Source organism: Dermochelys coriacea, chromosome 21, assembly GCF_009764565.3.
Source record: "Dermochelys coriacea isolate rDerCor1 chromosome 21, rDerCor1.pri.v4, whole genome shotgun sequence".
Taxonomy (NCBI): Eukaryota; Metazoa; Chordata; order Testudines; family Dermochelyidae; genus Dermochelys; species Dermochelys coriacea.
The window spans coordinates 5,564,849-5,580,608 of NC_050088.1; the positions used below are offsets into that span (position 1 = coordinate 5,564,849).

The 15,760-nt window shown below is 46.2% G+C and overlaps 1 protein-coding gene across 1 annotated transcript in view; it reads right to left on the reverse strand.

Moving 5' to 3' along the window:
* Positions 1 to 15,357, reverse strand: part of MAPKAPK2 (MAPK activated protein kinase 2) — a 77,917-nt gene extending 62,560 nt beyond the window's left edge. The window contains exon 1 of the mRNA XM_043500670.1: positions 14,865 to 15,357. Coding sequence (XP_043356605.1) covers positions 14,865 to 15,119 — 255 coding nt within the window. The 5' untranslated portion in view covers positions 15,120 to 15,357. The remainder of the gene's footprint in view (positions 1 to 14,864) is intronic.
* Between the last annotated feature and the right edge of the window lie 403 nt (positions 15,358 to 15,760).

Here is a 15,760-nt window from a genome sequence, read left to right on the forward strand (position 1 = left end):
GAAAACCCTTAACCAAAGGTTGAAACGTTTGGAGTGACTCAACCACCAGGTATGAGAGAACAGAGGCTCCAGTCTCCTAATGCTCCATATATTTAGATTCACTCGCCCACACCCCACTCTAATCCACCTGAGCTGTTCCCTTGCCACCTCCTCAGGTAAGTTAAAGATCCAAGCCAGAGTCCTTATTAAGGAAGCCTACCTAGGACACAGGATAAAGAAAAACTAAGGAATTTCTCACCACACATGTCAGGAGTGGATCCGCAGCCCATGTCAGCGCTGGAAAGGAGTTCATTATGGGTAGGTGTGCATGAAAACAACTGCTGGAGCATCGCAGGACATGACAGTCCTTTGGCCCCATCTGTACTGAAGCTCCAGTCAAGGTGAAGAATGATGTTTAAGCACAGTTCCAGCTGAGCCTTGAACCCAGCTCCAGCTCTCACGTGGGTTCACCAGCTGATGCGGACTGAGCCGGTGTTAGAACCATGTCCTCCTGGCCTAGGTCCCTAATGCCCTTCAAATGAATTTGTACCAGGATCCCAAATTCAGACTGAAAGGCTAGCATAGCACGGTGCTTCTCAAGAACCAGCATTGCTCGAGGGGCCTTGGTTTTTGCACCTGCCTAGCTACTCTGTGGCCCCAGCCCAACCCCTTCCACCTGAGGCCCCAGCCCCTCCCCTTTTATCTGAGGTCCCAGCCAAGCCAGAAGCTGGAGCAGGCCGGGAGGTCTTGACCCTCCACCTGCCCGGGTGGGGGGAGAGGGGTGGGAAAGCGGCCGAGAGCAGCCCCTGGCCCATGTCCCTGGCCTGCGGGCCCCCTCGCCCAAGGTAGGTGGAGGGTTCACGGCTCCCCACCGCTGCCCACATGGCTCTTGCCCTTTGCCCTGGCCGGAGCCAGGTCGGGGTCTCAGAGTTACAGCCCGGCCATGGTAAGAGTCATGCGGCCAGGCAGCTGTGAGGAGCTGCGGACCCTCCACTTGCACCTGAGGGCAGGTGGAGGGGCTGCAGCATGGAGAAAAGTGGATGGGCCAGGCCTGTTCACTTTCAAAAAGTGGGAGGGCCATGGTCCCCGGCTCCCCTATTCCCACGCCGATGGTTGATGTAGTCTTTTTTCAAACAGAACTACATCATTATGCACTAGGTACCTTTTAGAGCTTACCAGCAGGGTTGACACAGGGCAGTCAGAGCACAGGAGCGTCGAGTGCTCTATAATTCACACCCAAAATGTTACCATGTAGACAAGCTCTTAGGCACAGCCCTTGACATTCACCAGCCTCAGACATCTTGGGCTATTATAACAACAAGAGACATATCACTGTCAAAGACACCAGAATTTATGATCCTTCCAAGGATGCCAGCTCCCTATGCTGAATCTAGTTGAATGGCAGTGTTTACCTCTATGATGTCCCCACACAGTTAGGTCCAGCAAAAAGGACTTTGGGGGTTCTTATTCTAACTCCCCATTTAGAAAACAATTTTACCCGCAGTCTTTTGAAAGTACTTAAGGGGCCTAAGTCCCATTGGAAATTTGAGTCTTAAATCACTTAGGCACTCTTATAAATGTTACCCCACAAAGCTAGTCAGCAGGGTTAGCAGGGCGTGTCTGAGAAGAAGAGGGGAGGGGAAGGGAAGGGAGCTCCATACTGCATTCCTGAACTACGCCTGGCTGCAGTCAGTACCAGCAGTCCCAAGTGTTTTCAGCACACATGGAACATGCCCAGACCTCACTGACATCAACTGATCAGATCTGGAATAATTTATTATCTTCGGCGCTTCCAGATTTCCTGCTCCCTTCCAGAAACCACCCTTCAAGCCTTTCAGTACCAACCTAGCAGCCCATCCTCCTCCTCCACACCACCCCAGGCCTGGTGCTTGAAGCAGATAGGCCTCTCACCGTAGAAGGAACTTCATCAGCTGAGCCACATTCCAAGCATGCTTCACTCATCCTCTAAACACTGCCCGACTCAGACACATGGAAGGGTAGGTTCTAACAACAGGAATTCACAACCCCAGAGAGATGGGGCAAGACTGCCCAAGAAACCCCAGGCTAGCAGATAATTTAGGGGCAAGGAGAGAGCAGATTTGCACTCTAGGAATCAGCCCTTGAGCTGTGTTAAAAATTCTATAGTGAGCCTGGTGGCAGCGCCACCTTATCAGCGCTGAGCCAAGTGGATCCACATCACCCCGAAGAGAAAAAGCCTGCAAGCTCATTCTGGCCCTGGAAGAGGCTTGCACCCCACTCCCTGGGGAGCCCTGCCTCACATTCTGCTACCTAAATCCATCCCACACAAGCAGGAGAGAAAGAAAGTGACATACAACCCGTCAGCAGTCCCACTTTCTCCCCATCCCACATCAGGCGAGGACTTCTTGCATTGGGGTTTCGGCTGGGCGCGGGGAAGAGGGGAGCCCTGACTACGCCCACGAGCCTCTCCAAGCCATATGCTCATGGATGCGGCAGTACGGCACTCTCCTGCTCTGCAGACAACTATGGCAAGGCAAAACAGGAGGCAGCACAGTATTCTTGGAAGCTGGGAGGTGAGGTCATGCAGTCTGAATGCCGCAACCTGAAGCCCCACACAGGGCCGGCTCGGCTTGGAGAGAAGCCAGCATTAAGAGAGGGAGAGAGCCAGACAACAGCTCAGAAAAGACTCTCAGCTGATTTAACTGGCAACAGGGGAAATATTTCTGAGAGAGAGCTCCTCCCCACTGCGTTCTCCCACTATCACCTTAACACAGAGAACGAGTCTAGATCAGAGAAAGCCCCCAGGGTCTCATGCAAACATAGCCCGGAAGACAGGTTTCAGAGTAGCAGCCGTGTTAGTCTGTATTCGCAAAAAGAAAAGGAGGACTTGTGGCACCTTAGAGACTAACAAATTTATTAGAGCATAAGCTTTCATGAGCTACAGCTCACTTCATCGGATGCATTTGGTGGAAAATACAGTGGGGAGATTTATATACAAAGAGAACATGAAACAATGGGTGTTACCATACACACTGTAACAAGAGTGATCACTTAAGGTGAGCTATTACCAGCAGGAGGGGACAGGGGGTTGTGGGGGGGACCTTTTGTAGTGATAATCAAGGTGGGCCATTTCCAACAGTTGTCAAGAATGTCTGAGGAACAGTGGGGGGTGGGGGAATAAACATGGGGAAATAGTTTTACTTTGTGCAATGACTCATCCAGTCCCAGTCTCTATTCAAGCCTAAGTTAATTGTATCCAGTTTGCAAATTAATTCCAATTCCGCAGTCTCTCGTTGGAGTCTGGTTTTGAAGCTTTTTTGTTGAAGGATAGCCACTCTCAGGTCTGTAATCAAGTGACCGGAGAGATTGAAGTGTTCTCCAATTGGTTTTTGAATGTTATAATTCTTGACATCTGATTTGTGTCCATTTATTCTTTTACGTAGAGACTGTCCAGTTTGACCAATGTACATGGCAGAGGGGCATTGCTGGCACATGATGGCATATATCACATTGGTAGATGTGCAGGTGAACGAGCCTCTGATAGTGTGGCTGATGTGATTAGGCCCTATGATGGTGTCCTCTGAATAGATATGTGGACACAGTTGGCAACGGGCTTTGTTGCAAGGCTAGGTTCCTGGGTTAGTGGTTCTGTTGTGTGGCGTGTGGTTGCTGGTGAGTATTTGCTTCAGGTTGACGGGCCCCAAAGAGCAGCTCAGCATGGGAACTGCAGCTAGCCAGGATCTGTATTTCCTATTTGTGTGTGATTTGGGGGGGGTGGGGGGGAGGTGAAATAGACCCTCCAGAAGTGAGGCCTCAGGCCTCAACACCACTGGGGGATATCAGCCACCAGAGCATGCCCCTCACAGTAGCACATCAGTGAAATGTCAAGAAGGGGCCAAGCAGCAGCAACGCTAAACCTGGCTTGTGCACCAACGACTGTAACGGGGGAAATCCCAATGCAGATAGGGACTTTAAAAAGCAGCCCCCCAGCTGTAGCTATTATTGCAGGGTTGTCCTCTCCCGGACCCCACCCCATCTGCTTGCCCATTGGGTTTGGCAAAACACCCTCCTTTCCTGCCGAACAAGGCACAGGTCGCTATTCCTGGGCTGTCCCGTCAGCGTCCCTCAGACAGTAGAGTCCAAGGCCACAGCAGCAGCTATTCACAGATGCCTGAAAATAAATGAAATAAATAAACCAGCGAAGCTGCAGTCTGGATGTTTCCGTGGTGGGAAGGTGTCTAAACAGGCTGGTGAGTTTTTGTTGCATTCTATTTCTAGACCCCCGAGACACTTAGTGCAGTGACCCTTTAACCCCCACGGGCTGCCAGACAGCAAGCAACCCAGGCACCTGAATTCCAGCTCCCCAACCTCCAGCACCAGCTCTCTCACTGCCGTGCACACTCGCACTGTTGCGGTGCCAACAGAAGGGTTACTTTGACCCTCGTACACCTAAGGATGCCACTTCCCTCTTACTCCTCCCACCAGGGACTGGCTTATGTTCCATTCCAGAGGGAAGGCCTGGCGGTTTTTAAAGAGTAGCGAAGCCACTAACTTGGTTTCCCCAAGTTTCCTGTCTACACCTTCCTTTCATATTGGTTTCATGGGTTCTTATCCATCACCCCTCAATTGCATGTAGAGGCCTTGCTTCTATAAAGCTTTCAACTATTGCTTATAAAATGCTTTAAACACACACAGCATTTTACAATAGGTAAAGTTTGTCTAACTGAGAAGGGCACGAGCCAGTGCAATACAACACAGAACAAACCAACCAACTCTCTAGTGTAAGTAGAGCTTTTGCCAGACCAGGTGTGTTGGCAGAAGCCTTGTGGAAGGCAGAGTAGTGGCCTGGCACATACAATATGTCAACGGGTTTATCTGGAGAGATTGGGTTGTTTTTTATGCCAAGTCCCTTCCCTGCGCTTTGCCTTCTGAAGGGCTTTCACCAACATGCCCAGAAAAGTTCTGTCCAAAGGTTTGGAAGTGCTTTTTGTAGCACGGTCAGCCCCCGACACTAGAATGGTTTTGCTGGCGAAGAACCGACTAGGGCCTAAGAGAACTGGGGTCAATACCCACCTCTTGCACAGGCTCCCTGTGTGACCCTGGCCAAGTAAGCACTTTTGAAAATAATCATAGAACTCTCTCTACTTTGTTGCGTAGTGAAGCACAAGTGACCATCCTTCTAGCCATCTGAAGAACCTGCTGTTTAATTTGCATTAGTACACAATATTTATTCTTGCTGGGGGTCTGGATTTGGATCGTTCAGCCACATTCCCTACTGGAGCCATTTGACCCAAGTTGTATTTTGAGACAAACACAAGAAAGTCGCAGTTCTATAAGAGAATGACTCACCAGATCCAGTGCTGAGGCCCATCCATGTCGCCTCAACAAGGTCCAGCTGGGCTTCGGGTGTGTTAAGACACCAGCTGTGGCATTAACTAGGAACTTCATGAAAGCCCAGCAAAATGTGCACCTGGTTCACAACTCACTGGCAAAGCTTACACAGAAGAAAGTTTTGCCTTCCTCCTCTTTGCAACCCACCCAGAAGTCTACAACACAATGTTTCCCAAGTGGCAAGGGTTGGAAGAATTCAAAAAACTGCTGTAATTAAGCCCAACATGATAGGGTTCTGGACACGAGTTTAAATCCAGCCCAAGCCAGTAGAAACCAAGTCATCACCATTCAAAAGCAGCATGTAGGCTTACGTATACACATCACAAAATCACCCTCACAATTTAACACTCTTGCCAAACTCAGAGGAAGAGACCAAAGAGGGAATGAGCACAAGGAACTACCCCCTTGTTCCCAGGAGTGCTTCGTACTTCGAAAAGGCAGGCACACGGCTTGGGGATCCTTGCACTGCACTGCGTCATACTCATTCTGCAGCGACCTAGAAGATTTCAGGGCTGTCAGTCTAGAACCCAGCACTTATCTCTAAAGAACAGGGAGGAAAGAGTGACAACAAGACCCCAGTGCCCTAGCCTACGTCAAGTTTGATCTATTTGCTCCCTTCAAGAAGGAGGGTCCAACCCTGCCCATTCAGAACTGGCCGAGATTAGTAGGATACTGCACATCATCTCTTTCACATCAGAATTGCAAATTAATGGAAGTTTTAAAAAGGGAAGATGAGAAAGCCAGGAAATTCAGACAAAAGGAAACATGCTGCAACAAAGATCTGTAATAACACAACATGCTCTATGATGACCCTTACGGCACGGTACAAGTTAGAGGAAAGGTCTATTAAATTATCAAGGCCCATCTCTCCTGGACAGTGCAGGACCGTTCCTTAATGGTGCATTTTCTACTGTTTTGTGAAGTCTAGGTTTCGACGGCCCAAGCATGGTCCAGTGGACAGGGTACTGGCCTAGGAGAGATGGGAACAGAACCTGAGTCTCCTACCAAACTCCTGCATAACCTTGGGAAAGACACTTCACCTCTCTGGGCGTCAGCTTCCTTCATCTGCAAAAGGGGGGCGGACATACTGATCTTCCTTTGGAGAATGCTTTGAAATCTACCATCACAAAGCACTAGAAAAAAGCCAAGTATTATAATTAAGGGACTGAGTTTCCACTGTTTCTTTAGGGTCCCAATTCCTGAGCGCAGAGCAACAGTCAACCCCTTGGCCTGGCTCTTGTCAGTTTAACTCAGACCCTTTCAAAATGAGGAAATGAGTGGCTACCATTTATAATAATTTAGAAGGGATATGACAACTCCTCAATTACTGATATGAACTCAGAACCCAAATCAGCAGAAACCTTCCATCAGTGAAGTAATAAACCACTGCCCTGGAAAAAGAGAAAAGAAAAAAAAAACACCCCAAATAGTGTTTGTCACAATTTAAAAAAAACGAAGTGTTACATGAGGATATTTTTGGTTTTCCAAACTACACAGTGAGGCAAAGAAAAAGAAAATTCCCATCAAGGCCAGGGTATCAGAAGTGCTTTGAACAGACCACCCTGCGACAGGGCATCAGAAGTGAGATATCTTCAGCCATGAGCTCTAGCCCCGGACATTCGTACATTCTAAGACTTAGGGATTTAATAGTTTGGGGCTGGGAGTTTCAAAGGTGTAACGTGCCCAATCCCAATTGAAATTCAAATGGGAACCGGGTGCCTTACTCCCTTCAGCAACTTTGAAAAATCCCACTCTTGGAGGAGGAGAACTTCCACAGACCATCAGTGGAAACAATATGGTTATTTGCAGTGTCTTGCAAGCAGTGGAAGAGGCCAGGATTCTACTTTTCAGCTTCATGCTCCTTAGAGCAAATAATCAAGAAAAGATCCAGGGGGCTGGTATTATCTATTTTTTAAAGGCGGAGAGGGCTTTCAAAATAAAACCTCTACAAAACGATGACCATAACATGAAGTGAGGAAACAGCAGAGCATTTTCCAGAGATCTCCAGATCAAAAGCAAGGCCCAGCAACTCCTTGCCCTTCTGTTAACATTCTGCACAGAGCTGAGCTAAAAATTGAACCCGAGTCCTGCTGGAGGCTAATAATAGCTTCAAGGGAACTACTGGATCATGTTCCATAATGTTTATTATATCACAGCACAGGGGGCATTAACAGATTCAGTACCTGATTAAGGGGAAAGAAAACACCTATAAAACCCTCTCTGCACTGCAAACAAAGAAAAATCGAGTTTGATCCATGACCACTCTGAGGAACATCTCAAAGGGCAGCTCTAGGAGGCCAGTAGAAGTTGCTAAGGATCCTGAAAAGTGGAGTGAGAAACTAGGATCAAAACCCTTGTGTGTTTGGGTTGGGAAGAATTTAATAGACATTTCAGCTGAACCATAGTGGAAACAAGAGGAAACGTGCAGCTTTTTCCATTCATTTGGTAATGTTAAGCAATAAACAGCTGGTATACAATCCATACTATTGAGGACACCGCAGCTGTCCCGGATGCTGTTCCTTTAGGGAGCGGAAGGGTGTACAAGGGTTCCAAGAGCCGCGACAAGGCCAAGAACCCTACTCAGGTTTTCTATAGAAGAAGATACATTTGAAGAGCTCAAAACTGACAAATCTATAGATCTCAAAATACTTGACAGAGAGTGGTGAGTTTCATAATCCCCACAGCACATAAGGAGGACTGCAGCACAGAGAAAGTAATTTCCCTAACATCACACAGTCTGAAGCAGAACCTGGACTAGAAACCAGCCTTCCATCACCTAGTTTTCTGCCCTCTCCCAAGACCATGTTGCCTTTGTAAAGCATACCCAGACACTTTGGTGATGGGAATCTTCCAAGTGTAATACCATTAATGTATTTGGACCTTGCTCCTTTCATCCCCAGGGAAGCCATTCCAGACATATAATCTGATGGAATCAAACTGCACTACAGGTGAAGCATTTTACTGGCATAAATTTACTAATGAAGAACTGATCCACTTCAGCCAATTTTCAGTGGGTGTAGGCATTAATGGAAACCGGTCCCATGGAGAAGCTTCGAAAGCACCACAGATGCTAGTGAGTTACCTTTGAAAGCATGACATTCCCAAAGATACTGTTCTGTGCACAGTCTTCATGGCAACAGCCAGCTGACAACTACCTCAGAGTTGAAGTTAGAGGTCAGGTTTCATTAGCAGAATCTTGCTCTGCATCCTAGAGCCCCAAGTGAAACACATGGCAGAGAAAGAGATTCAAAAGGAAAGTGATTAACTGAGCCTCCAACCCAGATTACCTGCAATTTCTTTGTAAAAAGCTGCATTAAGGGAGCCAGTCACTGATCCAGATCTCATCTGAAGATTAGGTTTAAAAGTACTTCTTGGAGTGGAATTTACAGTATGCGACACAGAATTAGGTCTTGCCCGCTATCCTACCTCTGCAATCTGCTTCACATAACACCAGCAGCCCAACTGCAACAGACAAAGCCAAGTAAAGTCAGCAGTGACCTACATACAATATGACAGGTTTCAGAGTAGGAGCCGTGTTAGTCTGTATCCGCAAAAAGCTACATACAATATGTTTTCCAGAAATTCCAAATCTAAGTTTCATCTAATAAGAAATCACAGCGAGCTGAGAAAATATATACCCATATACACACCACCTCATGTTTCTTACTGCTGACCACAGCTGCATTGCCCTTCGCTCTCAGACGGCCAGATGTTGATGAGCGAATCACTGAACAATCCACAACGGGCCTCATGTTGCTTGCTGACAAGAGTTTTCCATGAGTTGCTGAGTTCTGCCACTTCCCACTGGGGCTGAGATCACCCAGCACCTTATGGGACTGAACCCCAAAAGGAGAAAGCACCCAAATCTAAAATCCTATTAAGAACCAATGCTAATTTGCTGATTTAAACAATGCTATGCCTATTTAATACTGGCCAATTTATGGATTCCACTTGAGATGTTTTTCTGCTGCAGTGATCAGTGAAATGCTAATCAATTAGACAATAACTACTGATAAGTCAGAAGTTAAAGAGTATCTATTGTTTTTAACTAGAAAGTGCAGGCAAACAAGACTATAGACCAGTAACTTACAAACATACTTTATTTTATTAAGCAATCAAATGCCTTGGCTAAGCACTCATGTACTAGATGGGGAACGAGCACTCGTGTACTAGATGGGGAATGAGCCCAAATTACATTTTCTCTACTGCTGGAGTTTATATACCTCCCACTGAACTATGAATGGTCATTATAGCAGTGGATCTCTAAATGAAATCCTAACATAAAAGTATCGAAGACCTCGGAATAGAGAGGTTTTATAATATGTGGTTTTACAAAATTCCTGAGCACACAGAACCAGAAGTCTTTAATATTAATGAGATTTACAGTTGTTTCCCCATCACTGTAAGATTGCATTAATACGTATGACCTTTTGGACATGAGTTATAAACAGAAAAGTTTAGAATAGAAATGCTTGCCTTAAAACCTAAAACACAGCACAAAGCAATTTCACCTTTGGCTTCTGGCTATGGGCCTCCCTCTTGCATTCTTTCTAATGTCACCAGAAACAGCAACACCTGGCGCAATCACTTTGTATCCAAGTTATTCCTCTTACACTGATGCAGATAATGAGTCATAAAAACATACGTTCAGACCACTAGTCCATTTAGACCAATATCCTGTTTTCAACAGTGGCCAGCGCCAGATGCTTCAGCGGGATTGAACAGAACAGAGCAATTATTGAGTAATCCATCCCCTGTCATCCCCTCCCAGCTTCTGGCAGTCAGAGGTTTTGGGACACCCAGAGCATAGGGTTGCATCCCTGACCATCCTGGCTCATAGCCACTGATGGACCTATCCTCCATTAATTTAACTAAATTCGTTTTTTTTATCCAGTTATACTTTTGGCATTCACAATATCCCTTGGCAACAAGTTCCACAAATTGACTGTGTGTTGTGTGAACAAGTACTTCCTTATGTTTGTTTTAAACCTGCGGTCTATTCATTTCACTGGGTGATCCCTGGTTCTCGTGTTATGTGAACGGGTAAACTACACTTCCCAAATTTCTCCCCACAATTTGTGATTTTGGACACCTCTGTCATTTCCTCCCTTAGTCGTCTCTTGTCTAAACTGAAAGGTCCCAGTCTTTTTAACCTCTCCTCATACGGAAGCTCTTCCTCATCGTTTCTGTCCTTCTCTGTACTTTTTCCAATTTTAATGTATCGTTTTTGAGATGGGGTGACCAGAACTACGCACACTATTCAAGGTGTGGGCATACCATGGATTTATATAGTGGCATTCTGATATTTTCTATCTTATTATCTATCCCTTTCCTAATGGTTCTGAACAGCCCATTGACAGTACACAATGAGCGGATGTTTTCAGAGAATTATCCACAGTGACTCTAAGAGCTCTTTCTTGAGTGTTAAAAGCTAATTTAGACCCCATCATTACGTACGTATTGCTGGGATTATGTCTTCCAACATGCATTACTTTGCACTTATTAACACTGAATTTCATCTACCATTTTGTTGCCCGGTCACTCCGTTTTGTGAGATCCCTTTGTAACTCTTCCCGGACAACTTTGGTCTTAACCATCTTGAGCAATTTTGTATTGTCTGCAGACTTCACCACCTCACTGTTTACTCCCTTTTCCCAATCATTTATGAACATGTTGAACTGCACAGGTCCCAATAGAGATCCTTGGGGAACCCCGATATTTACCTCTCCCCACTGTGAAAACTGACCATTTATTCCTACCCTTTGTTTCTTATCTTTTAACCAGCTACTGACCTATGAGAGGACCTTCCCTCTTATCCTATGACAGCTTACTTAGCTTAAGAACCTTTGGGGTGGGACCCTGTCAAAAGCTTTCTGAAAGTCCAAGTTCACTATATCAGCCGGATCACCATTGTACACATGCTTGTTGACCCCCCTCTAAGAATTCTAATAGATTGGTGAGGCACGATTTCCCTTTACAAAAGCCGTGTTGACTCCTCCCCAACAAATGGTGTTTGTATGCCAGATGATACAAAGTTATTCAAAAGTTCTGAACAACACTTTACAGGTTTATAAACAGATCCACCCCCAACTAACAGAAAGCAGCATATGATCTATACACACTACATTTGAGCAAAACATCCTATTAATGAGGTTTACCTTTTAGGCCTATGTCTTGACAAGAAGTATCCAAAACTCATTGGACAAACCAAGAGTATGTCACACACACGTCAGTGCGAGAACGACAGAGTGTAGTTTGGTCTGCTGAGACCCTGAGCTAATAGCACAGCACTTTCTAGGGGCTGGAAGAAGTCATTTACAGCAGCAGCTGGGCTGCCCTTTGAACTGACACGGACACATTCGATGGCTCAGCTAAGCTTTTTCCTTGCCATACGGACATGGGGAATGGAACATAAAAATTTAAGGTTTCAGAGTAGCAGCCGTGTTAGTCTGTATTCGCAAAAAGAAAAGGAGTACTTGTGGCACCTTAGAGACTAACAAATTTATTAGAGCATAAGCTTTCATGAGCTACAGCTCACTTCATCGGAGCTGTAGCTCACGAAAGCTTATGCTCTAATAAATTTGTTAGTCTCTAAGGTGCCACAAGTACTCCTTTTCTTTTTGTGTTGTAAAAGGCACTTTAAGTACACCCATGTAAATTATATATCAAACCTAGATCCTGAACATGTCTACTGAACCACGCTCCAGTACTGACAAGATAATCAGAACTCAGAGGAAAGGAGTACTTGTGGCACCTTAGAGACTAACAAATTTATTAGAGCATAAGCTTTCGTGAGCTACAGCTCACTTCATCGGATGCATTCGATGAAGTGAGCTGTAGCTCACGAAAGCTTATGCTCTAATAAATTTGTTAGTCTCTAAGGTGCCACAAGTACTCCTTTTCTTTTTGCGAATACAGACTAACACGGCTGCTACTCTGAGAACTCAGAGGCTATGCTATTATCTTAGCCAATATTTTGATATGAGGAGACTGCTGACACAAGCTGTCCCTTTCCATATGCCATACCCTCTAGTTCTTCTTCTTTTGTTATTTCATGCAAGAAAGTATTAGCAACTGCTATTTAAGTCATTGAGTCAACTTTAAATTTAATGGAGAAAAAAGCATGTCTGTCAAAACAGAGGCTGATCCCACTCATTTACAACATAAAGGAAAAATTACCCTGTCTGCATCTTCCTCAAACATAACACTGCAACTAATGAGAAACTTCCCTATTTCCAGACAAAAGTCAAATATCTGCCATTCAGAATTTTTTGTCAAAAATCTGCTTCTTTATTATTTTAGGATTAGTGACTTGTTGGCTTTAAGCACGCGTTGGCTTAAAAAGAAAAAATGCAGTCAAAAGAGGAGATTTTTGGGATTTTTTTTTTAATCTTCACAATTAACAGGATAACATATAGTGTTTCTGAACCGCTAATGTGTGGGAGCAAATAATGTATAAGATATGGAACGTTCAGCTTTGCTAGAGAAGAAAAATTGTACCCATCTTTCTTAGTGCTAAGCATTACCTATGACAATCCACTTAAACTTTCCCTAGGATCCCTCTAAAAGAGAAATACCCACCCCCACTCCAAAAAAAAAAAAAAATCAAATCATTTGAAAACAGGGAAACTGTCAAGTTATTTAGATGCAAAATGTATATTTTAGTACAATATCTTATGTACTGGAAAACCTTTCAAACAAAAACATGTTATGGACTACTGCATACAGATACAGCACCACAAACATAGCCACATCTGGGGTGAAGAACAGTAGCAGCTTGGTGTACAGTACAGTACACTGCCCAACAACTGGGGAGCAGGGAGGGTAATTAAACAGGGAAAACCAGACAAACGCCTATGTTTACACAGAGTGCAACGAGATCTTTAGTACCCACACAGAGAACCTTGAATTTTAAAGGGCTTATCCAGAAAACACAGAGAGTAAACTCGCTGGATCAAATCGACAAGTCCAGCAGTTTCAATGGATTTCAAACCTGATGCTTAGGCCACTAAGGCATCCCTTTCCAATGTCATTTTGCTTTGTTTTAAATTAAAATGCCACACAACCTAATTTTGTCTTTCTTAAGGAGACTAGTTTAAGGGGAAACTAGACAGTCCTCTAAAGTGATGGAAACACAGAGCAGTAACAATGGAGTAGAGTAAAGCCAGAAAGTGAAACTGACTATCCTTGTTTCATTGTCCCAGCTGAGTGCAATAAAAAACAAATAAATTAATCGTGTATGTTAAAAAGTCCATTTGATTTTTTTAAATTATTTTTATTATTACACCTCATAATATGATTTTCTTCTCTCTATAGAATCCCTTTAAAGCACTGAATTACTGGTGCTGTCCCAGCCCAAGAGACCACTTGTCTTTAAAATAGATTCTGCTTTTTTGTATTTACATGTAACAAAGAATCAAAAACATTCCCTCATTGTCAAGCACTAACTGTTGCTGGTAAATTTCAAGCCCTCTCTTCCTCAGCAGTATCAGTGAAGTCAGACCTCAATAGGGCAAAATCACTAACCAGAACACCAGGGAAATAACTGCTTTAATCATTCCAGACTTGGAATAAAGATTCGGGGAGGAAGGGGGGAGGCAGAAAAGGGGAAAGATACCTAAACTAGCGCAATCAAAGACACTAGCACAAAAGAGGGTGGCGTTTGCGTTCTCAGAACCACAACGGAATTTATTTCTCTTACAAGATATACTCTTCCCTGCAGTGACCACCGAAGTGCCCACAGGCGTTAAGGGCAGCTGCAAAGTTATCGGAGCTTCTTGCTCTTTCTTCTCTCCTTCCCACCACCCTTTTACTAAAATAATGGATCTGGAAAGAAATCAGAGCGCACACACACTCTCCTCCGTCTGCAAACACAAACTGCTTTGATCAGTGGATCCAAGGAAACCACGACTAACACACAGAGATTTGAAGGGAAAGAGGGAAACGGCCCGATCAAACGCAGCCAATGTGAACAGGCCGAAGAGGCTCTGGGGGTTTCTCCTCTCCCGCTGGGAAGTCCTGTTTTGCAAGGGGAAGGGGGGGGGGAGGAATTAATTACTGAGTTTCATTTTTTAAAAGGCAGACAGATTAGATCATCCAACAACCCCCTCCACCCACCCTCCGGAAAAGATATCAGAGGCAGAACTTCCCCAACTAGCCCTTCGCAGTGAGTAAGTGGGGAATTTGTGCCCACACCGCGGCAGGGGGAAGAGATTCACAACTGGACGCAGCGAGCTCTGACTAGGCCAAAGTTAAAGCACCATCTTTTCTGCCCGTCAGTTTTAGGTGGCCTGTAAATAATTCAGTCGGTACTTTTACACGGAGCACCCACGGCTCAACCCGCCCCGTAACTGCAGGGACCGTCCCCTTTACTCTAACAGCACAATGACTTCTGTGTCACTCCTACAAACACAGTCTGAGCCAAACTTGGAAGGAGGGAATGGGGAATCAGAAGAGGAAAGAGGGGCGTCCGTAGCCCCTCGCACGCCGCTCTCCCGTCCCCCCTGCGCACTTACCTTCAGAGCAAATTTCTCCCCAGTCTTCTTGTTAAAGATTTCCAAAACTTTCCCGTTGATACCCAGCCCCAGCACTTGCGTGGTGACCTTGTAATCATCCGTGATGGCATTTTTCTTGATCTGGAGGCCTGATTTCACGTTAAACTGGGGGAACTGTTGCTGGATCGGGGGGTGCTGCTGGGGGGGCGGTGGGGGCGGAGGAGGGGGGGTGGGGAACAGCACCTGCGGATTCGGGTTCGGAGAGTTGGACAGCATTGTCGCCACGCCGGGGCAGCCACAGCGGCTCCTTCCCTTTGCTCCGAGTCCCCTCCTCCCCCCACAGTGGGAAGTTTGATCTCAACAAGCGGAGGGGAACTGAATCCCCCAGAGCTTGGAAAGGGGGGGGGGGGAGGGAGAGAGGAAACAATCGCCTCTTCTCCTGGGGAAGGCTCGGAGCCCTCAGGGAGGCTGCTCACCCCACCCCGGGTCTCCGAAGGGGAGACGCTGCTGCCCCCCGCTCAACCCCCCACCCCCTCCCCAGGCTCGTCCCCGCGCCTGGCTCGTTCGCTCTTTGGAACGCGAAGACAGGAAAAGGAATCGCTACAATGCATCAACCTCAGGCCCGCCCGCGTCAGTTTCACGGCACTGATGTCACAGCCTCGCCTTGACGGGCTGCCTCCCCCTGAAGGGGCGGGCCCAGGGGCGGGCCGTCCGAGGAGGGAGGGTGGGAGGAAGGAGGGGAGAAGAGATGGGGAGGGAGGAGGAAAGAAAGCGGGGGGGGGGAGAGATGTTACACTTTGGGAAGGAACCTAAGAATTGAGGGGAATGGGAAAAGTCTGAAGAGGTTGCGTGTTTACCCCCACCCTGCCACCCACAGGCGAGGAGATTGGGGAGAGGATCCCCTCAGTGCCCTCCCC